This window comes from Entelurus aequoreus, linkage group LG27 (assembly GCF_033978785.1).
Source record: "Entelurus aequoreus isolate RoL-2023_Sb linkage group LG27, RoL_Eaeq_v1.1, whole genome shotgun sequence".
NCBI lineage: Eukaryota > Metazoa > Chordata > Actinopteri > Syngnathiformes > Syngnathidae > Entelurus > Entelurus aequoreus.
Window position 1 is genome coordinate 12,116,160 of NC_084757.1, and position 25,140 is coordinate 12,141,299.

General features: G+C 39.6%; 2 protein-coding genes across 10 annotated transcripts in view; both read left to right on the plus strand.

Moving 5' to 3' along the window:
* suco (SUN domain containing ossification factor) overlaps positions 1 to 19,632 on the plus strand; it is a 91,771-nt gene extending 72,139 nt beyond the window's left edge. For 5 of the 8 annotated variants that reach the window (XM_062038829.1, XM_062038828.1, XM_062038832.1 and 2 more), the window contains 7 exons: positions 1,019 to 2,260; positions 6,052 to 6,139; positions 6,217 to 6,321; positions 9,017 to 9,171; positions 11,852 to 11,943; positions 14,824 to 14,879; positions 17,782 to 19,632. In XM_062038829.1, coding sequence (XP_061894813.1) covers positions 1,019 to 2,260; positions 6,052 to 6,139; positions 6,217 to 6,321; positions 9,017 to 9,171; positions 11,852 to 11,943; positions 14,824 to 14,879; positions 17,782 to 18,330 — 2,287 coding nt within the window. In that variant the 3' untranslated portion in view covers positions 18,331 to 19,632. Of the gene's footprint in view, positions 1 to 1,018; positions 2,261 to 6,051; positions 6,140 to 6,216; positions 6,322 to 9,016; positions 9,172 to 11,851; positions 11,944 to 12,008; positions 12,082 to 14,823; positions 14,880 to 17,781 lie in introns of those variants that run through there. The other 3 variants (XM_062038836.1, XM_062038835.1, XM_062038830.1) reach the window with 3 other exon arrangements.
* Positions 19,633 to 23,072: 3,440 nt separating this feature from the next.
* Positions 23,073 to 25,140, plus strand: part of mysm1 (Myb-like, SWIRM and MPN domains 1) — a 29,469-nt gene continuing 27,401 nt past the window's right edge. For both annotated transcript variants that reach the window (XM_062038859.1, XM_062038858.1), the window contains exons 1-6: positions 23,073 to 23,155; positions 23,406 to 23,478; positions 23,573 to 23,643; positions 24,520 to 24,594; positions 24,757 to 24,832; positions 24,924 to 25,022. In XM_062038859.1, coding sequence (XP_061894843.1) covers positions 23,100 to 23,155; positions 23,406 to 23,478; positions 23,573 to 23,643; positions 24,520 to 24,594; positions 24,757 to 24,832; positions 24,924 to 25,022 — 450 coding nt within the window. In that variant the 5' untranslated portion in view covers positions 23,073 to 23,099. The remainder of the gene's footprint in view (positions 23,156 to 23,405; positions 23,479 to 23,572; positions 23,644 to 24,519; positions 24,595 to 24,756; positions 24,833 to 24,923; positions 25,023 to 25,140) is intronic.

The window sequence follows — 25,140 nt, forward strand, 5'->3', positions numbered from 1 at the left end:
TCCAACGAATCGATGACTAAATTAATCGGCAACTATTTTAATAATCGATTTTAATCGATTTAATCGATTAGTTGTTGCAGCCCTAATACTTTTTAATGACTCAATTGTAGTAATATAACTTTTTCCCCAACATAATGTTCCAATAATTACACCTTTTATTTTTTTCCGAAAGTTTCAAATGTAATAAAACGTCTTCTTTGGGTTCTAAAATGTTTCTATGTCCTGAATAACACCAGGGTAAGTTATTATATACATCCTATATTTTAACCTAATTCTTGTAATATTATAACATTTTCCCCAATAATTGCAACTTTGATTTTTTTCAAAAATTGCAATTTTATTAAAACGTTTTCTTCTGGCCTCTAAAACGTTTCTTTATCCTGATAAACAGCAGGATAAATTATATATATACATGACTGCGTGGGTTCCCTCCGGGTATTCCAGGCTTCCTCCCACCTCCAAAGACATGCACCTGGGGATAGGTTGATTGACAACACTAAATTGGCCCTAGTGTGTGAATGTGAGTGTGAATGTTGTCTGTACCCCGCCTTCTGCCCGAATTGTAGCTGAGATAGGCTCCAGCACCCCCCGCAACCCCGAAAGGGATAAGCGGTAGAAAATGGATGGATGGATGGCATTACATTTTGACTTCATTCTTGTAATAACTTTTCCCTCTATGTAAATTTTTTTTTAAAAGCCAGTTTTACTTCATAAATTTACAAATTTAATAAAACGTCCTCTTTGGCTTTTAAAATCTTTTTTTTTTATCATGATAACAATCCGACTTTATTCTTTATTACAACTTTTTTGTCTAATATTATGACTTAATTTTCCTATTATTTTGACACTATTCTGTTAGAATTGGTTTTTTTCCATGTTAGCTGTTTGTTTGAGTTTTCTTCTCTAATTGTATTTTTAAAATGCTTAAGTAAGGATAAAAGTGCTGCTAATTGTATTTTTTAAATGTGTAAGTCAAGATAAATATGCTGCTAATTCTGACTTTTCCTTCTTTTTTTAGTCAAAAACCAGAAGAACCCACCACCCACAAGGACTCGGATTCCTCCAGCGTTTCCTCTGCGTCGTCTTCCCTTCTGCCCCATACAGACAGACAGATTGTCACTCTTGTTGAAGAGGAGGACGACGAAGATCCCCACCAGTCAACCGTCACCCTGATGGAAGAGGAGGGCGATGAGGAAGAGGAGAAGAAAGCAGAGGAGGCAGCAGACAGGCACCAGTGGGAGAGCCAGTTGTACTGTCCTGGCTTGCCCCTGTCCTCGCTCTCCTTGTCCTGCATGGCCACGCTGCCCGAGCTGCTCCACCGCTGGTGCTCCGCCGTGCTGGCCAGGGAGCGACTTCGAAGACTTTACGCGCAGACACGCCCCCGTGTAAAAGGCCCCGCCCTCACGCGGTCAACTCTTCAGGTACCCGACCCTGCTTCCACACCCTTACCGGAGACCCTTCCCCTCACTGAAACGACCACAGAGATGGAGGCGCCTCTCAAGAGCCAAAGCGAGGTCTCCCCCACGCCGCACGTCGACTCCCACACTCCGCAGCTCGACTTCCTTCTGGAGCCGAGCAGACCCTCCACCCTTCATCCTCACAGCCTCTCAGACCCCCACAGTTCCCTGACGCGACCCACCCCCACACACGAGTACGTGCTGCTTCCTCCCATTAAAGACGCCGCCCTGAATCCTGTCCCCACTCCCCCACTCCAGGTTTCCGCTGTCCCAGAGACCATGTTGAGCAGCGTCGCCACCACCTTCATCACGAGCCCAACCCAACAACTTCTAACCCAGGAGACCGCTTCTCCAGATGCTGCACTCCTCACTGCTAAGGAGCAACCTGTGCAAGCTCTCCCCACCGCCTCGAAGCCTGAGGACCTTGTGTCCCCTCCCACGGAGCAACCGGCCGCCCCCCCACTCACGGACTCCGATGCAGTCAAGTCGGGGGAGGAGACCAGGGACCCACATAAATTTGCTTCTCCAGAGGAGCAGGCAGACCCGCTCCCTCAAGGCGGGGAACCCCAGGACACGGGGTATGAGGACCTGTTGCACACTAACGGGAATGTGCACCGCACCGCCACCGATTTCTACGCAGAAATGCAGAACGGAGGCGATTACAGCGGCGGGGCCGCGAATGGCGCAACGGTACACGGCTCCAGCCAGAAGGAAAGCGTCTTCATGAGGCTCAACAACAGGATCAAAGCCCTGGAGATGAACATGAGTCTGTCTAGCAGATATCTGGAGGAGCTCAGCCAGAGGTAGGACCACCTGGCAAAAACCTTTTTATTAGTGTTGGTAACCAGTGGCGTCGAAGTGGAGACGTAGGTGGGAATGATGTAACAGGGCCCCCGAGCTTTTGTAAAGTTTGAAGATTTTTTTTCTGTCATTTAAATATGTCAGTTTATAAAAAAAGGTAATAAATGTTGCCGTCGATGTTCAATAATGTTGCTTGAATCAAATTACTACTGTCTACACCACTTATCAAAAATGAAAAAGGGTTTTCCATTGGATCTACATGTGGCGGCATAGGGAAACGTTATGTAAAACTTTCACTTTTGCATCTCATTGCACATAACTGGGGTGTGTTCAAGGACCCTGGATTCAAGTTAGAAACACAGGCGTCACTATTTTTTAAAGACTTACTAATATAACCATCATAATTATGATTCGTACTACCCACAGATGATAATCCTGTATTTATCGGCTAATCTCTTTCTGAAGTAAAGGGAAATTTGACATTTAAAGTTAAAGTCCCAACGATTGTCACACACACACTGGGTGTGGTGAAATATGTCCTCTGCATTTGATCCATCCCCATGTTCACCCCCTGGGAAGTGAGGGGAGCAGTGAGCAGCAGCGTGCGCCGCGCTCAGGAATCATTTGGTGATTTAACCCCCAATTCCAACCCTTGATGCTGAGTGTCAAGCAGGGAGGCAATGGGTCCTGTTTTTTGTAGTCTTTGTCCACACACACACAATGGTCGTTTAAGACCCCCTGCCCCCCTTCGTCTGCCGGCACAACGCGACCTAGTACGCATGCGCGAAAAATGCGCACGTCATAGTCCTCTCCAGTGTTGCTTTGTAGGCGAGTTCTTAAATTGAACTTATCTGAACAATATCCAGTCTTGTGGTATTTCAATTAACTGGAATCTAAGGCTGCAGCTAACGATTATTTTTCTATCGATTAATCTATAGATTATTTTTTCGATTAATCGGTTAATCTATAGATTATTTTTTCGATTAATCTATAGATTATTTTTTCCTTTTGCCGATTATTTTTTTATTCAAAATGAAGATGAAAAAATAAATGTAGGCCCGTTTTTTCAAAAGGCATGGCTTTTATTTACAAAAAAAAAGAAGTATGGCCACTCAGTCAACATTGACAACAACATGACTAAATATTCTGTAACAATGTAAACATTTAAAACTTTTAACATTTAACAAAATTAAAAGTAGCTTATTTGCTTTTTAATGTGCAAATATAAAAGTCAACATCCAGTGCAAATCTTAATATTCTGCAATAGTATAAGCATTTCAAAAGTAAAAGTATTGCTTATTTTGCTTTAAAATGTGCAAAAAATAAAGATAAACATCCAATACAAAAAAGTGCAAAACGAAATATTCTGGAGCACTGTAAACATTAAATATTGCTTTTAAAATGTGCAAAATAAACATCCAGTCCAACACAGTACACAATAACCAATTCTACTCATTCCAGTGAGTGACTAACAGTTGTAATGAAGAAATGTTAGCATGTCTACATGCTTTGGTTCTTTTCTTGTTTACAATATTCCCAGCAGCTGAAAATAGGCGCTCAGAAGGGGTCGATGTGGCTGGAACTGAGAGCTAATTAGCCTTCACCTCAAGCCAGGATTTCTAGCGAGCTGAGCTGCAGTTTAAGTTTCTAGAAGGTCAACGGGCTCATAGTGATGTTACTAGTAGTTGACTGGGAGGTGTTTATTATCATTTGGGGAGAGTCCGCTGCCTGATGCTCACCTGCTAAACACCTATCTGCTCCACGCTGAAGCGCTGACTACATGCGCTCTGAATACGCACTGCTGATTGGCTGATAATGCTGCGTGTGTACCAATCAGATGGTTGTGTGGGTGGGACAATGCTGCGTGTGTACCAATCAGATGGTTGTGTGGGTGGGACAATGCTGCGTGCTGAGACAGAGGCAGACGGAGCAAAGCAGCTTGTTAAGACTTTAGCTTAGAAACTCGTTCGGTACACCCCCGTGCCGAACCGAAAGCCCCGTACCGAAACGGTTCAATACAAAACACGTACCGTTACACCCCTAGCAGATACAAATGACACATTCATGTTTTTGTGTAATGATGACAACGTATGCTCGCGCGGACGATTGACTAGTTGATGGTTTTCTTTTCAAATGTTCGTTCATAGCCGTTGTGCTGCTATGATAGGCCATTTCCGCTCGACACAGTGTGCATACAACAACATTATTAGGCCGTTTATTGAAATACTCCCACACTTTTGACCACTTTTGTCATGCTTATCCCCCCTCGCTCGCTCCGCTCGCATCGTCTTCTTTGATCGTCTGCTTTGCGCTTCGCCATGACGGTAGTGTGACGTCATTATGCGACGCGTCGACGCACAAAAACGGCGTCGACGTATTTACGTAACCGATGACGTCGACTACGTCGACGCGTCGTTTCAGCCTTACTGGAATCCAGTGTGCTGAGGGGCCCTATTGTAGGGAATCACTCCTGAGCCATCATAAATTAATCAAATCTTTAATAGACACGTGAAAGTAATCAATGTGATAAAGAACATTTTTCAACAATCAATCTTCGGGATCTCGATATCTGGTCAGGACACTCCTCACTCTTTTGCCTTCACCTTCATTGTCCATTCGTGTCGCATTTTTTGTAGTCTTTGGTATGACTCTGCTGGGGGTTTGAACCTTCCAGGACACTCTAACCACAAGGCCATTGAGCTGGTAATCGTATCTAAGTTAATGACCGGTTCTGTGATTATTTACATTTATTTTCTGGCCTTTTTAAATTGAAATTGTTGGCACAATAAACTTAAAAGTATAGATATATACAGATGTATACAGGGGTTGGTGTATGTGTTCTAGATATGTTCAATTTCCTTCATTTAACCAGGTAAAGACTCATTGAGATTAAAAACTATTTTTCAAGAGCGACCTGACAAAGAGGGCGGCACAAACAAAGTTACAGTAATAAGACAATACAACAGAACAACAGCAGTCATACCACAACAGCACTTTATCCATGAGCTCTAGTGCAATGCACACTGGTACTTTATCTTTATCTCCATACTGTAATAAATAAATAAATAAATGTTTTATACTTGTATAGCGCTTTTCTACCTTTAAGGTACTCAAAGCGCTTTGACAGTATTTCCACATTCATCCATTCACACACACATTCACACACTGATGGCGGGAGCTGCCATGCAAGGCGCTAACCAGCAGCCATCAGGAGCAAGGGTGAAGTGTCTTGCCCAAGGACACAACGGACGTGACTAGGATGGTAGAAGGTGGGGATTGAACCCCAGTAACCAGCAACCCTCCGATTGCTGACACGGCCACTCTACCAACTTCGCCACGCCGTCCCTGTAGATTTTATGCCTAAATCAAAGTGCCACCTATGTCTATCAAGCTCCATGTTCTGATGTTTAAATGTTAGTTGTCTGGTTGTGGTTGTGTCTGTGCTTGTGTTTTTGTTCTGTTGTTTTTGTGTATGTTAAGAAAGCAAAGCAATGATGCACTGTGCCCAAGACAAATTTCCCCGCGGGGACAATAAAGTTGAACCTTGAAAATAATTTAAAACGATTAAGTAATTAAGTAATGTTAAGCCCAGCTTGAAAAAGTCAAAAACCTAATTATGTTTTTTACATGTGTTTTTTAAAATGCTGGTTTCATCCTTATTCAAGCAGTAATTCGTTTTTCGTGTGTGAGTTTATAGGGCAATGACGTTTAGGTAGTGTTGTGTATGGTGGCCCAGAATTTGTTGCTACGGCCCTGTTGGTAACTAACCGAATGTAACCCCTGTGTTATTTAGATACCGTAAACAAATGGAGGAGATGCAGAGGGCGTTCAATAAGACCATCATCAAGCTGCAGAACACATCTCGCATTGCTGAGGAGCAGGTTTGTGGTCAGGAAGTCCCAATGTGGTTTGTTCTATCATCTGATGTTGCTTTTTGACATATTTGGTTCATTGTCAGGACCAGAAGCAGCAGGACTCCATCCAGGTTCTTCAAAGTCAGCTGGAGAATGTCACTAAACTGATGCTCAATCTCACCGTTACCATCAACCAGCTTCAGAAAGAGGTGACAGTTATTTGATTTCATATGGGCGATTCTTACTACTCTATTAATTAGAGATCGACCGATAGTTTTTTCCAGGGCAGATACCAATTATTAGTATTTAATGAGGCCATAACTGATATTTAGTGCTGTGATTGATTTGCAGTAAATAGTATACTTCAGTAAACAGCTGGATAAGGCTTTAAGTTGTTTTTATTAAACATTATTTTTGAGGAAATGTCGGACCAGTAGCGACTTAGGCCTGATTTACTAAATGTTTGCGTGTACTAAAACACATTCAAACTTGATAGCACACGCAAAGCTGGTCCACTAAATGTGTGCAAAGTGGATTGCTCCTGTTAAGTGAGCAGAATAAGGTGTAAAATACATTTTGTGTCCGTCTTCATTAATATGCAAAATATATGATGATCATCAAAATGCCCAAAATACTGGGAGAAGATGCAAATATAATTATTTAGCACACCCAATGTGATTTATCAACACTCATCACCGTTTTGCAAACACTTTTTTGTGTTTTATGTAGGGTTGTATGGTATACCGCTACTAATAAAGTACTGCAGTACTAATAATTAATAACGATACTATACTGCCTTTAAAAAATGCTGGTTCATTGTTTTAATCGCATGCTGCCATGCGGCGGTGACGTACAAATCTGAGGCGCATAATGTTGAGTGTGCCAACACGCACACACACAAAGCGCATACAAGCAAAATCAGTGTGGGGAGGAAGAATGGCAAAAAACGGCAATTCTACTGTTTAATAAAGAGGGTGCGTGCAGCGCAATATGGAGGTATTTGGGCTTCAAAACTAACGATAAAGGTGACGCTTTAAATAAGGAGGCGCCGCAACTGCAAGCGCTGCTTTAAAGCACGCCTCGCCAAAGGTGGCGATTAGTATTGCCACCTTTTCTTAAAACTTAGGTAAATATTTAAATAATAAGCATTCAGATCTGCAGAAGGAGTTATACAGAGTGACAGGTAATAATGTAGTTTCCTGCTGTTCGGTTGCCAGACCGTAGTCGAGGAGCACAGGAGAGACCTTCCCTCCAGGGCCGATGTTTTTGTCGGGGGTAACACCCTTCACTTTACCTGGCAATGGGCCTGCTTAGCGCCGCTTTCGGGTCAGAATGACGAGGCCGCCAATTCGTGACAATCTGGTTGCTTTAACAAAAAAACTAAAACATTATTTGTCGAGTGATATCAAGGATTATACGTCGGTCGCGTTCCCAGACATATCGAACTATTGTGCTCCAGAGGCCATTCTACTTAACAAAACAGATGAAAACTTGGAAAAGCATGGATCTCTACAACTTCTTTGTGTGTGGCTGGGTCAAGGAAATTGGTATCAAGACTCTCCTGGATAAATATGCATCGTTATTGCGGTGGTACGGTTGCATTTCATGATTTAACTTCACGTCTACAGCCATGTTTGTTGCTGTTGCACGCGCCATTTAAGAATGTGCGTGTTTTCCCCGTCTTTATCAAAATATAACTATAGATGTCAACATTGTGTATGTGCTGAAAGATTCATTCACGATTGCTGCCTTGGATAAAAACTGAACTCTTTTAGGTTTTGCTGACATTTGATTTATACAGAGGGGGGGTTACCCACATATGCGGTCCTCTCCAAGGTTTCTCATAGTCATTCACCGACGTCCCACTGGGGTGAGTTTTTCCTTGCCCGTATGTGGGCTCTGTACCGAGGATGTCGTTGTGGCTAGTACAGCCCTTTGAGACACTTGTGATTTAGGGCTATATAAATAAACATTGATTGATTTAGACACGCCGAGTTGGTGCTTTTCGAAACACTCATAGCAAACGTGTTTAAAAAAATACAACTAATATCAAGGCAATACTTAAATGGGAAATAATTATAGTTACAAGTAGGGCTGCAACAACTAATCGATTAAATCGATTAAAATCGATTATAAAAATAGTTGGCGATTAATTTAGTCATCAATTTGTTGGATCTATGCTATGCGCAGAGGCATTTTATTTTATTTTATTTTATTTATTTAAAAAAAAAATTTTTTTATAAACCTTTATAAACTGCAACATGTACAAACAGCTGAGAAACAATAATCAAAATAAGTATGGTGCCAGTATGCTGTTTTTTTCAATAAAATACTGGAAAGGATAGAAATGTAGTTTGTCTCTTTTAACCGATTATTAATCGATTAATCGAAGTAATAATCAACAGATTAATCGATTATCAAATTAATCGTTTGTTGCAGCCCTAGTTACAAGTATATCAAACAAACGTTTATGCAAACTCATACATTCTTCGACTCTGCTCCCTTGGACTGGAGAGTGAGCTTCATGCTTTTATCGTTGTCGTTCTGCAAAATCTTTCACTCTTCCGCCCTTTTTGATTACCCCTCGAGGAAGGCTGAAGAAACGTTTATCGCAATTCGAATGATTCGTACAGTCGACAACAACGCAAGCATAGGGCGTTTTTTCTTCGAGAAGGGCTAAATGTTTTTTCTTCGAGAAGGGCTAAATGGCGACTAGTACCCTTTGAAAACAGAGCTAGCTTGACCCCCACACATTTAATGGTCGGGCCGTGAGCCCGACATGACGTCCGTAAAATCCAAGCAATACCCTGATGCAGTTGACCCTGCCTATGTTGACAACCCTTCTAAATTGACTGTTTCAAATGATGACCAACAAAATAAACAGTCGATTTTTTTCCTTTGCAGGTATCTGACCGTCAGAGCTACCTCGTGGTCTCTCTGGTTCTGTGCGTGTCTCTGGGCCTCCTCATGTGCCTGCAGTGCTGCCGCAGCTCCAGTGCCGCTCCAAAAGACAACCCTGCTGCTCTTCCTAAGAGCAACCACTACCCCAGCCCCAAGAGGTGTGTGTACCCTCCCGGCACTGGTGTGGAAGAACTTACACTTTAGACTTAGACTTAGACTTCCTTTTATTGTCATTCAAATTTGAACTTTACAGTACAGATAAGAACGAAATTTTGTTGCATTAGCTCATGGTAGTGCAGGATAAAACAGCAAAAAGGTGCAGATATAAATAAATAGATTACCGTACAGATAAATATATTGCACTTTTGCATATGCATCCACGTTTATGGATGTATGTTATATTGTCTTTATATTTTATGTTTTATATTTTATATGTTATATTTTCAGGTTCATAATAGAGAATAATAATGGGAGTACAATTTTGGTCTGTAAACACGGGACTGGCTGAAGAAGTAGAACAATCATGCGCGTACCGTGACAAAATATGCTTTGTTCTCCATAATGAATGCACTCGTCGAATTTCTTTATTGCAGTCGACTGCAACCACGCCAAAACATAAGCAATCTTAACTTTCCTCACACTGTCCTCCTCCTCAGGACAGTCATGAATCCTGTTATCTTCACAGCAGTCGGAAATTGCTACGCTCTTCATCGCAACACATACCTGCAATGTTGCTATTTCTGTGGGATTATTATTCCCACAGGAATAAAACATCTCTTGTGTTTTATTGCAGTATTGATTGTCCTTTGTTTGTTCTCTGTACATTGTGAGTGACTTAAAAGGGACCTATTACCCAAAACCAACCTTTATTGCCTATTGGTACCTGTTTTGCCTATTTGGGATCCGCTCAAGTCCCGAAAATTTAAAATGGCGGAGATACAGTATATTTATAAAACAATCTTGCCTTCCTTCATACTTTGGAATTTGAGACTTAAGTTACTCATTTGCCTTAGTTACATCTGTGGATTATCCATATATGGTATACATTTACCCAAAGAGCTTTGCGTGAATCCGCCATTGTAGTCTGACATTGCTGTAACAAAGTTCCTTATTTTTCTCTATCCTCTTGTTGTGGGGCAAACTCTTGTGCATTCCTTTAAGTCTTCGTTTTTTGACAGTTTCACATTGTTTTCGTTACAACACGTGTCTATATCAGCTATATTAGCCTACTATCAAAATGACTATGTACAGTGTTTCCCATAAACTGCCTAGATACCTGTGGCGGTGGGGGCGTGGCTATGGGCGTGGTCACATGACATCGTCAAGTAATTTGCATAATTTACTACAATAATATGATTTTCTCTAAAAAGGCTCAAAAAATGTATACTTACTAATTAATAACAGTTTTGTTTTAAACATCCATCCATCCATCCATTTTACAATATAACTACAACACTTTATGTACATATTTATATACAGATTTGAACAATAAGTTATTCACTGAAATATATTTATTAATTGTGGTTCTTACAAAAAATATATCTTATAAAATATAAAAGCTAAAATGTCTCTTAAAGTTCTGCCCCTTTAATTAGTGCATACTAAATAATTTAACTTTAGCCTACTACTACAACCATATTATTTACCAGCAACATAAAGTGAAACAGAGGCAGAGGTGTCCTGCCACAGTCAGTAACAAATAAACAGAAAACAGTAGTGGTCAAATACAAATAAGGCAACAAGAGAAGTATCCTACACTTCTCTTTTGTAAAGTAAATCTGAACAGCCTATATGGGCATCTACATCAACTATATGATTTGCCTGAGAAGCTGGACAGGACAAAAAAAAATTTAAAAAATTGTTTTTGTTTTTTTTAATTTTTTTTATTTGTGGCGGACGTAATTCTTTCGTGGCGGGCCGGCACAAATAAATGAATGTGTGGGAAACACTGATGTATCGCAGGCTGACTCAAATCTTTTGTTGACAGAAATGTTGAAATGTAATATTCATTCTACACATATTTACAACATTAGTAAAACAGGGGCTTCTCCGAGGGTGAGATGACTCCTGGAAATTACTGTCTTAGAATGGCCAAAGTTATAGATGTGTGTGTCCAAGTTAAAGGAAATGGCAGGCTGTCTTCTTCTAATGGATTTATTACGATCTTTGCAAGTTGTGCAACGTTTGCTGTGGTCTATAGCGGCACACAAAGTATCAGAAATTCAGCCAATACAACATGAGACATGCAAATATAAATTTAATACACAGAGGACATAAGTCAAATTTACCAAAAAACGAAGCATAATGATGCAATATGTACATACAGCTAGCCTTAATAGCATGTTAGCATCTATTAACTTGCAGCCATGCAGTGACCAAATAGGCCAGGTTTGCACTGAAACAAGTCAATAACCTCCACAAAGCTCACGTTGTTCATTCACGCACAGCATAAAACGTTTGGTGGACAAAATGAGAAAAAACATGTCTTACTGTGGCAGCGTAGGAGAAAGTTGCACATGTAAACAAACTATGGTGAGTTTAAGGACCGCTGAAATGAGTAGGACAAAACTACTCTCATCAGTGAAGCATGTTTAATATAAACAGTGGGATTTTTAACAATTAAGAAGGTTTGTGTCATGTTTGTCCTCCTACAGAAACCATAATAAAACAAACAATATTTCCTTTTTCGCACATTTTCGAAAAAGCTCCAGGGAGCTTATTATTGCGGCGCTAAAGAGCCGCGGGGGTTTCATTTTCTGTAAAACATACATTTTGGGGTTCTGCACTGTAGGACAAATTGCTGGAGTGCGAATTAACAGGTGATCCTTTTGCCGTCAGATGCTTCTCTTCCTATGACGACATGAGCCTGAAGCGAAGAGTTACCTGTCCTCTTGTTCGATCAAAGTCCTTCCACCTATCTTCTACTGAAGGTAAGACCACCTACACCATCCCACACGTCCCTTAATAGTGTGGCCTGATACTCTGTGTACTTTAGAAACACCGTGTCAGTTTTGGTGTTCTTAACTTCAACATCACGCACCGACTGTGTCTACAGGACCTTCTTACTGGTTGGTGTCCAGCTGTTGCTTGTGACCTGCTGTTTATGACACCGCACGTAAATGTGTGTGTATGTGTGTCCTTGAGGCAAGAAGCTGTCAGTGCCAGCTTGTGTCCACATGCGGGCTTCAGTAGTTTAAGAGCTTCAGGCTTTTACTTGCTCATGGTGGACATTTTTGCATGAATATATTTGTAATAATGGTTGAACTTAAAGTACCAGTAGAGTGGAAAAAACAAGTTGACTTTATATGTTTAATTGTGTTTTTTTGTATCCATTAAACCATATCCAATTGTATTTACAATCTGCAAAGTATGTGGAAATATTGTCTAAACATCACAACAGGCCATTTTGAATATTGCGCTCCAAACGTCTTTGGTCATTTACATATATTGACGTCACTGGAGGAACGCTTCTGCACTCTGACCATGTTATTATTCCCTACTGGGAATATGCAAACATTAAAGAGAGATGTGCTGTTTATCATTCACAATCCCTATATAAGACATGAACACATTTTTTTCTTTTATTTAGACTTAGACAAACTTTAATGATCCACAAGGGAAATCAGTGTTTCCCATAAACTGCCAAGATACCTGTGGCGGTGGGGGCGTGGCTGTGGGCGTGGTCACCATGACATCATAGAGCAATTTGCATAATTTACTACAACGATATGATTTTCTCTAAAAAGGCTAAAAAAATGTATACTTACTAATTAATAACAGTTTTGTTTTAAATGTCCATCCATCCATCCATTTTACAATATAATTACAACACTTTATGTACATATTTATATACAGATTTGAACAATAAGTTATTCACTGAAATATATTTATTAATTGTGGTTCTTACAAAAAATATATCTTATAAAATATAAAAGCTAAAATGTCTCTTAAAGCTCTGCCCCTTTAATTAGTGCATACTAAATAATTTAACTTTAGCCTACTACTACAACCATATTATTTACCAGCAACATAAAGTGAAACAGAGGCAGAGGTGTCCTGCCACAGTCAGTAACAAATAAACAGAAAACAGTAGTGGTCAAATACAAATAAGGCAACAAGAGAAGTATCCTACACTTCTCTTTTGTAAAGTAAATCTGAACAGCCTATATGGGCATCTACATCAACTATATGATTTGCCTGAGAAGCTAGGCAGGACAAAAAAATAAAAACTAATTTTTTAATTTTTTAAATTTTTTAATTTTTTATTTGTGGCGGACGTAATTCTTTTGTGGCGGGCCGCCACAAATAAATGAATGTGTGGGAAACACTGGAAGTTGTTCCACACAGTAGCTCAGTTACAATGATGGAAAGTGTAAGGATGGAAAGGACAACGTAGGTATAAATAGACTAAATATAGCGATATAAAATATAACATATATACGTAATATTTAGATATATGTACAGTATATTACATATACTGATATATTATGTCTATCTTATATACAATATACAACAATTACCATGTACAATATTACAGTATATGTAACAGCTGCAGCATAAAATAGAGAGTAAATCCAGCAGAAAATAGACATTAAAAACAAAAACAAGTAGCTAATATAGAAGGTGTCAGGTAATAGACAGATATCATCTATTGCTGTATGGCGAATGATTATACAGCTGGATGGAGTGCGGAATGAAGGAGTTCTTGAATCAAACACTGTGGGAATGAAGCTGAAGGAGCCTGTTGGAGTATGAACTCCGCTGTCCCTCAATTGTCTGGTGGAGTGGGTGGGCAGGATTGTCCATGATGGCCAGCAGTTTGTCCAGTGTCCTCCTGTCCCTCACTGACACAAACGCCTCCAACTGCGTGCCAATAGTTTGGCCGGCTTTCCGGATCAGTTTGTCAATCCGGTTTGAGTCCCTTTTGCTGGTGCTGCTGCCCCAACAAACCACTGCAAAGTACAGGGCACCGGCCACAACAGACTGAGAAAATATCTCCAACAGCTTGCTGCACAAAAATAAAGGACATTAATTAATGCATTTTTAAGTCTTAAATAAATAAACGTCCTCTAACAATGGAGTCAATGGGGGCTCTCTATTTCGCCCACAAAACCCTCTAAATAACCATCCGAAACACACAAACAATATTCTTTATACATATTGTGACCTGATTATTCACCAAATTTGTGCAATGTTGTGATATATAATAAGCTCCAACGCAGACACAGTTTAGCTGCACAATGTTAATCGACAGCTAATTAGCCAGTCAGCTGCTTTACTGTGAGCCAGCCGGTGTCTTGGTGCCGCATCATCACGTCTCGGCTTTATTTGATTGTAGATTATGAATCATGCGACTTATCTGGATAATTGGAGGATTTAGCCATAAATCTAGAAGTTGCTCATCTGTGACATTCAATTTATACAAGGAAATAGAGACAAAGACATACAACTGAAGACTGTGCAAAAAAAATTTTAACCCTTTGTGTGGATCATGATTAATTGTTCATCTAAACGGAAAGATATGAACATCCTATTAGTCGCCATCGCAGTGAGAGCAGTTGACAAGCTAGCTCATTATCTCTCAAAATGGCTGGGGAATCCCTGTGAGATTGATACTATTTCGATCATAGCCATTTACTCACAAACTTTCTAAGTCTTTTGGTGCCATACATCATATATATGATAGATAATAGCTTCAACATAGAGGCAACGTGTTCTTCCACTCTACTGGTACTTTAAAAGGTATCTTTCTGCTGCTTGTTACATTGTTGTTTTCTTGTTATTAAGCCCTCCTCCTCTCGTCTCCCCAGTAGGTCCAGATGACTTGTACATTGTAGAACCTCTAAGGTTTTCTCCAGAGAAAAAGGTACAGTATTGTTGCCACTTGTGTGTGTGTGTGTGTGTGTGTGTGTGTGTGTGTGTGTTTCTACCCTTCTTGAGACATCAACAAGGAAAAGTAGCTTCCATATGAGGAGGTGTGAACAAGTTAGGACCGAAATTATGGTCCCAATACTCAAAACCATTGCATCTAATAGAGAATGTCTCATTCGCACCTCTGGTGGTGACATCTATCAAAATGAGGGTGGTCCCAAAAAGGAGGGATTTTTCAAATTGACTGTGTCGGTTTTAAAAGTGCTCCCCCTCTGGCCAACATATGAAATAACAAGTGTGTGTAAGAAATTGAAATGCGCCCCCTTTGGCCAAAATTAATAAAAAAAGATCAAATAAATATGTATATAGAGACATACTGTAATAACTTGAAGTAAATAATGAAGATTAAAAACCAATTACAAACCAAAAAGAACTAAAAGCTTACCTTTTTTATATTTGCATAGTGTGTATATATTATTCATGTTGTAAATACAAACCTTTATATATCTAGACAGGGTGGTCCTAAAGACGCAGGCATTTTGCGGAGGTCTGAAGAAGTAAAAAATACAAGAATGTGTGTGTGTGTGTGAGGCGAGGACTTTGCCAAGCTGCGATTACCAACTGAAAACCAAATAGCTAAAGCTGTCAAGTTATTAGAAAAATGAGCGGGTGTATATCATCTGTAATTAATTCATCACATTTATTTTTCAACCTCATCCTAACAAATGCTTGCAATATTCTTCTTTTAAGTTCATTACATTCTCATTAAGTTATGAACATAAGAAGTACCGTAGCTTCATAAAGTCATCCGTATGCTGTCTGTTTTGTTTACTAAAATAAATCCTCAGGTGCATATAAAGTGTGGAAGTTAATGCGTCGAAAAACCGTAAGAACGATTTTCTGAGCAAATAGTGTTGAATGTTGAACGTCTTCCTTAAACAGACCTATCACTCGCAGTGCTAGCACATGTAAACAATAGTGGTTTAAGAACAGATGCAACAAGTACATGGTTATTTTTGTGAAACCGATGGGAGGAAATGATGGCCTTGATTCGCTTTCCAGACCGTCAATCACGGTCCACGTGCAATTTCTTAAACCCAATGGAACCATCGAACATGAACTAATCTACTTCCGTGATTCAGTTTAATTTTGTGTGACTTAGAGGTGCGCGGGCAGTTAAAACAAGATTTGCTGCCATGTACACTACCGTTCAAAAGTTTGGGGTCGCTTTGAAATGTCCTTATTTTTGAAGGAAAAGCACTGTACTTTTCAATGAAGATAACTTTAAACTAGTCTTAACTTTAAAGAAATACACTCTATACATTGCTTATGTGGTAAATGACTATTCTAGCTGCAAATGTCTGGTTTTTGGTGCAATATCTACATAGGTGTATAGAGGCCCATTTCCAGCAACTATCACTCCAGTGTTCTAATGGTACAATGTGTTTGCTCATTGGCTCAGAAGGCTAATTGGTGATTAGAAAACCCTTGTGCAATCATGTTCACACATCTGAAAACAGTTTAGCTCGTTACAGAAGCTACAAAACTGACCTTCCTTTGAGCAGATTGAGTTTCTGGAGCATCACATTTGTGGGGTCAATTAAATGCTCAAAATGGCCAGAAAAAGAGAACTTTCATCTGAAACTCGACAGTCTATTCTTCTTCTTAGAAATGAAGGCTATTCCACAAAATTGTTTGGGTGACCCCAAACTTTTGAACGGTAGTGTAAGTGTGCTATGATTTTAAATATAATGTACACATCATTGTACATGTGATACTTCACTCTATTGAAGCACTGATGTGCTATAATGGTATAAAGCAGACCTGGGCAAATTAAGGCCCGCACGTTAGGCTTTTCAATCTGGCCCGGCGGACATTCCCAAATCATTTTTTTTAGATCTTTAAGATGGAAAGTGTAGCTGCCATTATGATGTGCAGGGATGTTTTAAAATGACCGTAAGTCTTGAACTATACAAAGTAGGGATGTCCGATAATATCGGCCGATAAATACTTTAAAATGTAATGTCGGAAATTATCGGTATCTGTTTCAAAAAGTAAAATGTATGACTTTTTAAAACGCCGCTGTGTACACGGGCGTAGGGAGAAGTACAGAGCGCCAATAAACCTTAAAGGCACTGCCTATGCGTGCCGGCCCAATCACATAATATCTACGGCTTTTCACACACACAAGTGAATGCAAGGCATACTTGGTCAACAGCCATACAGGTCACACTGAGGGTACGTATAAACAACTTTAACACTGTTACAAATATGCGCCACACTGTGAACCCGCACCAAACAAGAATGACAAACACATTTCGGGAGAACATCCGCACCGTAACACAACAGAACAAATACCCAGAACCCCTTGCAGCACTGACTCTTCCGGGACAATATACACCCCCTGCTACCCTCTACCTCCCCCCCCCACCTCAACCTCCTCATGCTCTCTCAGGGAGAGCATGTCTCAAATTCCAAGCTGCTGTTTTGAGGCATGTTAAAAAAAAAAAAAAAGCACTTTGTGACTTCAATAATAAATATGGCAGTGCCATGTTGGCATTTTTTTTCCCATAACTTGAGTTGATTTATTTTGGAAAACCTTGTTACGTTGTTTAATGCATCCAGCGGGGCATCACAACAAAATTAGAGTTACAGGACAATAAACAGATTTAAGAACACTTTTTACCCGAGAGCAATAGTGTCGCTGAACACAAGACAAGAATGACTGTGCATGTGAGCTATGTGCTTGGTATTTTGATCTATGTTTTTATGAATTTGCACTCAATTAGTTTTGCTTACAATTTGGTTGTACAATGACAATAAAGATATATTCTATTCTATATTCTAAGAAGTGGTGTGTTGTAAAATGTTAAAGGCTCTCTCCTCTTCTCTTGCAGAAGAAACGCTGCAAATCAAAGTCTTTGGACAAAGTGGAAACTCTGAAGGCGTCGGACCCTCCGGCTGCCCTCTTCAACGGTGAAATTAAATGCAACGGTTTCCACGCATCCCTTCCACTCCCCGCCCTTCCTCAGCATCCTCCTTCCCCACCGCCACTGCCTCCTCCGCCGCCGCCGCCGCCGCCGCCTCCTCTGCCGGATATGCCCTCATTGCCCCCCCGCGCCCCCACGGAGCTCCCCTCAGAGACCAGTAGCTGCAGCTCCTCCACCCACTCCGAGGAGTCCTTCGCCACCCGCCTGGCGCCTCCCTCGCCCGTCTTCTCCTCCTCGGGCCTGTGCAACGGCCACCGGCCGCCGCCGCCGCCCGTCAAGTCCCGCCAGGAGAGGCGCTCCACCAAACGGCGGAAGTCGCGGCAGACGGAGCTGACCTTCCCGCCCATGCCGGAGGCCCGCGTGGCGTCGCTGCCCAGCCTGCAGCAGCTGATGAAGGGCAGCCGGGGGATGGGCGTGGGCACCATCAGGGTGAGCGCCGTCAGCGGACACGTCTGAGCACGCTTGCACAAAGACTTGGCGTCCCAAAGAACCTCCTGTCGGCGTCCACTCCCTCAAAGACCTTTTAACGGTTACGTGCCTTTATGACCTTTTTTTTTTTTTTTTTAAAGGCTTGTGAGGACAACATGTGTGTCTGTCGTAGAAGAGCACACATGGTGTAGTTGTTCCCACCATGGCATCCACAAAGTATTCACGCATGTGAGAGGAGCGTTACAAACTTCATGACTTTGGGGACCACTTTTTCTTTGGCTTTTGTTTCCCTCCCGCCTCTGTCAGTCTACTCCCGACTAGCTGAATGAAGAAAACACAAACCTTTTTTAGCGAGGTTCCATTTTAAACATTTTAATCAAGTACAGCAGCAGCAGCAGCAGCCTTGGAGGCCATCCTCGCTCATGTTTACTAAGGCACACGAATCTGCAAGACCAGTTTTATTTATCTATTTATTTACGTCTCCAGTAATTTCCTCCCACTGGCTGGCCAGTCTCCGCATCCTGCAGCACCAACTTAAAGGAAAGCCTGCACACACTGGTACTCCTTTCAATCTTCACGCTGCTGCTGCTGCTTTCAGAAGCTCTCAGTAGTCCTTTTCCTCACGTAAACTTCTTTTTTTTTGTTTTTTTTGTGCCTATTCAGCATTAGTGCGCCATTTGCATAGTCTCTGCATTTTGTACTGTGTGCATTTTCTGAAGGGCTGAGTGTGGTTTATTCTGACCGAGGCTGGGAACTACACATCACTACTCATTACAGGGTCTACTTTCTTTTCTTTACACTAACCGGGGTCCGCTCCGGCCCACTTTGCACGATTTTTCCCAACTGTGAAGAAGTAATTTTTAGCTGGTGGTCTTTCTGTGTGTCCCTGGTCATTGTTTAAAAAAAAAAAATTTTTTAAAAGGGAACGCAGCAAAAATGGTTGTTTGGAAACACTTATCATTCATCTTTTCTCCTATTCACTTTGTTTTTAACCCTTTTTGAATGTGTATGACATGCTTGTGTGTGATCATGTAATGAGATTTGTGTCCCCCCCCCCCACGCCCCAGAGATAACTCCCACCCTGGAGGGGTTCTACGAGCGCCATGTGCACTTTTTGAAATGACTCCTCATGCCTTTTTTTTTCTTCTCTTGTTTCTTTTCTGCCTTTTTAAATGTCAAGTGCTATATTTCGGTCTTTCTCTCGCTTTTGTTGCCTCTATTATTCTCTGAAAAGCTGCAAAGTGTTTTTTTCTCTTAGCAGGAGTGAGTTACTACAACAATGTAGTGCCATCTAGAAACTGTGAATTTATAAATAAAATTTTTTGTTGTCTTTCACCTTTGTCGTCTTTTATCGGATCACGTGAAAATGAAACGTCCTGGTGGAGGTTTTAATGATATTGAAACATTATTCAATATGTTTTTATTGGCTTACGAAAACTGTAAAAGGCACATTTGAACAAATACGCTAAATATTATAAAACTTAATTACCTCCCACAATTATTTAAAATTGGCTCTATAAAGAAACTGAAGAGTCAGTGTATGTTGTGGTCATTTATTTTATTTTCATGAATTGAAGTTGAAAAACAAAACTCATTGATTTGACTTTAATTATAATATGCAAAAAATAAAGTGACAAAACGCCTTTTTCGTGTCGAAAAACCATAACTACATCTAAAAAAAAAAAAAATTCATTCAACAGAAATAACATTTCAATCAACAGACAGAAAAGCATGTTTTTTTTTCTTCCCATTTCCAGACACCGGAAGTTAATTTTATTTTTTTTCAAAGTAAAACTCGTGTGCCTGTGACTCTGGCTAAAATGTATTTGGAGCTCTACACCTAAATGGTTTTAGACATGGCACAACATATACAGAAATCTTCATGCACATATCAATAGAAAATTAAAAACACCAAACCGGAAGTAGCGATTTTAAAGACAGATTTTAAAGATTTTGAAGCATATTTGAACCTATAAGCTAAAACATTATACAACTTCATTACTCCCAGCAAGTATTTAAAATTGTCTCCATAAAGAAACTGAAGGGTCGGTGTATATTTTGGTCATTGAATTTTATTTTCATGACTGAAAATAAAAAATAAATACATATAAAAAAAAACATTGATTTGATTTTCATTTTAAAATGCAAAAAATTAAATTACAAAACTTTTTCGTGTCGGAGAGCAATAACTACATGTTTAAAAAAATAATTTACATTTTATTTAACAAAAATTAAAATCCCTAGTAAACAGAACTGAAAAAGAGACCGATATTAATGGATTGTTTTTTTCATACACCGGAAGTTTTGTTTTCAAAGTAAAACGAGGGATAATTACTTTGGTACCCGTGTGCCTGTGACTCTTGGCTAAAATGTATTTGGAGCCATACACCGAAATTATTTTAGACATGGCACAAGGAAGACTGACGTATACAGAAATCTATATGCACATACCAACAGAAAATGAAAAACACCAAACCGGAAATAGTGATTTTAGAGAAATCGGACAGACGTGTAAGAAAATCTATACTATAGTTATCAAATCTATTTTCATCCCCTTTCGCGTGATATGATCGTATGCATATATAGAGATCAGTCCTCGCATAATAATTTGGGTGTAAGGCTCCAAATACATTTTAGCACACGGGTACTGTAGGATCCCCGCTTTTACTTTGAAAAAACTTCCCGTGTTGGACTGTTTTTTCCGTTTCCGTTTACTGGGGATTTTCATTTTACTTTTATGATATATAAAATTAACATATAAACTTTTTTATATTTAGTTATTGCTTTTCAACACCAAAGAAGAAGAACCTTCTTGTTTTGTTTTTTGAAACAAAATTAAAATAAACCAGTCATTTTTTTTAGCTTTTTAATCTCCATTTATGGAAAGAAAATTCAACCCACCGCCAAAAAAATTCAGGAAGCTCGTAGCATGTATATTGTTATACTTTTAAACCACAAGAGGGCGATAAAGGAGCCGCAATAGTCATGCAGTTGCGTCACACACTTCGACCCACCATCAAACATTTCAAGAAGATCGGTAGGAAGAAAGTTAATAAAATAAAATAAAATAAAAATGAAATAAAATCTATCATCAGTTTAGTATCGCCGGTCTCTGATCAGCTAAAGTTCAGAAATGACAGCAGTTTTCGCTGCTAGGCTCCGCCCATGAGTAGGTGGGAACTTGGAAGAGGCATACACATCCTATAAGTAGACGCAGCATTGGCTGCTGTGACGCGAGAAATTGGGCCGCCATCTTGAAGTGGTGATGAGGAGCAGAAGAGCAGCCTAAACTGACAGTTGACAGGTAGAAAACAAAGATGCCGGGCTGGTGTTCAGCGTTTTCCTGCTCAAATGAGCGGACTGTTGAAAATAGGAATCGGGGGATTACTTTTCACAAGTAAGATTTAACATTAAACAAATAGTTGTATTTTGTGAAAAGAATATTACCACAGAGTTTGAGAAGGAGCAAAGATCTACTAAATCGTAGCCGCCAGCAAACAATAGTATGACCATAATAGAAGTGCTTGTCTATGAAATTAATTACATTTAAAAATTTCATACTTGAATAACATAAAGTTGAAATAAATGATGAAGATAAAGATTGTAAAAGCCAACAGGGGTAAAAGTTATGTTTATGTTTAAGTGTTTGGCAGACGCTTTTATCCAAAGCGACATACCGTATTTTTCAGACTATAAGTCGCAGTTTTTTTCATAGTTTGGCCGGGGGTGCGACTTATACTCAGGAGCAACTAATCTGTGAAATTATTAACACATTACCGTAAAATATCAAATAATATTATTTAGTTCATTCACGTAAGAGACTAGACGTATAAGATTTCATGGGATTTAGCGATTAGGAGTGACAGATTGTTTGGTAAACGTATAGCATGTTCTATATGTTATAGATATTTGAATGACTCTTACCATAATATGTTACGTTAACATACCAGGCACGTTCTCAGTTGGTTATTTATGCCTCATATAATGTACACTTATTCAACCTGTTGTTCATTATTCTTTATTTACTTTAAATTGCCTTTCAAATGTCTATTCTTGGTGTTGGGTTTTATCAAATAAATTTCCCCAAAAAATGCGATTTCTACTCCATTGCGACTTATCTATGTTTTTTTCCTTCTTTATTATGCATTTTCGGCCGGTGCGACTTATACTCCGGAGCGATTTATACTCCGAAAAATACGGTGCATAAAAAATACATATAAAACAATCACTGTAAACATGATCATTTAAGGGAAGAATGTAATACAAAATATCAATACAAAGTGTCTAGACAGAATAATACAGTCTATAGGTCCCTAAGATATATAGATATCTAATGTAATCCTACATAGGATATACGCATGTATATATAACCTAATCATATTTTTTCTTGAATTTAAAAATAGCTGACCGTTTTTTTCCCCCTTCTCTGGGATTATATTCCCAGTTTTGATCTCGGACGTCTGGTCACTTATAGCATATAAGAATATTCTATTACTGTTAAGCAAACTATGAATAATAAAACATGTGTCCTTTATCATAGCTACACGTATGACAAAAAACGCGTGAAAATCAGTGGTATTCAGTGAGGTAAGATTAATTAAATGCGCTGACAGTTCATTGCTCCTGCCAAATGAATTGCACTGAGTGACGCGGATCACCACTCCAAGATGGCGGCCCCGCGTCTCGTCTGCGCCAGTAGGCAGTAGCGCTCGATGCTGCGTCTACTTATAAGATGTTTGTGTCTCCAACCACACGATGTCGCTGTCACTTCCGGTTGTTTACTTTGTTTCTTCAAGATGGAGGACGAGTTGGAAGTTGACATCGAGGGCGACGAGTTTGATACTAATAAAAGGTAAAGGTCTTTTTATTTTTTTATAATTATTATTTTGTTGGCTCGTAGTGGGTATTTTCCCTGTTCTGCTTTTATTTCCGGGCTTTTTGGTTGCTTAACTAAAGTTTAGCTGTCTCCAATGTTAGCCGCCCGGTACATTATTTAGTTACACCTCAATTGAACAAATCAATGTCACCTTCAGTTTGTGTACTAATTTATGTATTTATGATTTGAAAACGTGGTTTACTTTATTCTATGTTATGTGTACCAGTGAGCACGGTGGAGCGGGTTTAGTACAGGAGCAGCTCCTGCAGTCTGCCTGGAGTAGCGACGCGGGAATTCTTGTAAGTAAAAAAACAAACAAACAACAGCAGTGTTTATGCTGTAAATCACTTTTGAATGTGTTTAATTTGTCACCATGTTGTATTTGTTTTGTAGCCCTGGGAGTTGGACAATACCATCAGTGATGAAAACCGAGAGGCGATACAGAGGATGCTACTGGAGGAGCAGTATCCTTTCTTCCCATGGCCCGTGAACTTACCACGCCTCTCTGTGTTTATACCAGGGGTGTCAAACGTAAGAGTTTGCTAAGTATAAAAATGTGCCAACATTTTTGAATGAAAGAAACTGCTGTTCTAAATGCGTCCACTAGATGTCGCAATAGCAATTATTTGTATGTTTGTAGATCAGTGGTTCTTAACCTTGTTGGAGGTACCGAACCCCACCAGTTTCAAATGCGCATTCACCGAACCCTTCTTTAGTGAAAAATATTATATATATATATTTTTAAATTCAAGACAAAGTTATATGTTTTCTTACTGGTGCATGAACATCACCTTGTTCCAAGAACAAAACCAACACAGTGCATGAACTCAGAACACATTACTGTCAGGTTCAAACACCGAACTATCGATTACACAAGACAAGAAGAAGGAATCAAGCAGAAACGGAGTTGAATTTTACTCATGAGGAGAGACGTATTGGGCTGCACCCTCAGTTACAGTTTCACCAATGAGTTGACTGATGAACATTATCACATCATTTATTTAGAAAGTATAAATATGGACAAATAAAGATAGAATACTATTAACCGCAACATGCAAGTGTACAAAAACCAACAACATTATGATTTGTACATTTTCAGAATGTGCTTGTTCTAATTTTAAACAAAGAAAACAATCTGAAGTTGTCTTTATTTTTAAGTTATCGTGCCGTGATTTTACAAGTCCGGCCCATTTGGGAGTAGATTTTCTCCATGTGGCCCCAATCTAAAATGAGTTTGACACCCCTGGTTTATACGGAATGCCTTTTTGCAGTCCCTTTTTATTTATTGCTGCATTCCAGTTTTGGCAAGGCTGAACAAAGTGGACCTAAACTCCGTGTAGATACTATTTGAAAGGCCAGGAGATACCCGGTGATATTTGGTCGAGTGATGCCAACAGCAAGCCCAACTTGAAGAAGTAAGTCCTTTATACTAGTCATACATACATGATTTGAAATGTCATATTAAACTCATGAATATTTTCAAATTCCTGCCATTAGAAGACTAATTAGTGCCAAATTAATGTATTATTTTAACAACGTATTAGAAAACACGTTTTAATGACATTTTTGCTGTTTAGGTCTCCAGCCAAGACGGCAAGCTTCTCCTCTTCTCGATGGTCCAAACAGGAGAAAGATTTATTTGAAGAGGGACTGGTGTGTTTTTTTTTGTTGGGAGTTTTAAAAGAAATGTAGCGTCACTTAGATAAAATCAAGCCTAAACGTGTCGTTGTGTTTGTCGCCGTAGGCTCAATTTGGACGAAGATGGACAAAGATCGCCAGGCTGGTGAGGAGTCGCACCGTCCTTCAAGTCAAAAGCTACGCCAGGCAATATTTTAAACACAAGGTGAGTTTGTTTCGCTGTCAATGTCTGGGTTGTTCTGCTGTCACAATTTGAATCATTCAGAAATAGAATATAAATGTTTTATGATGTTAACAAAGACCTTTTATGTTAGAATAAACAC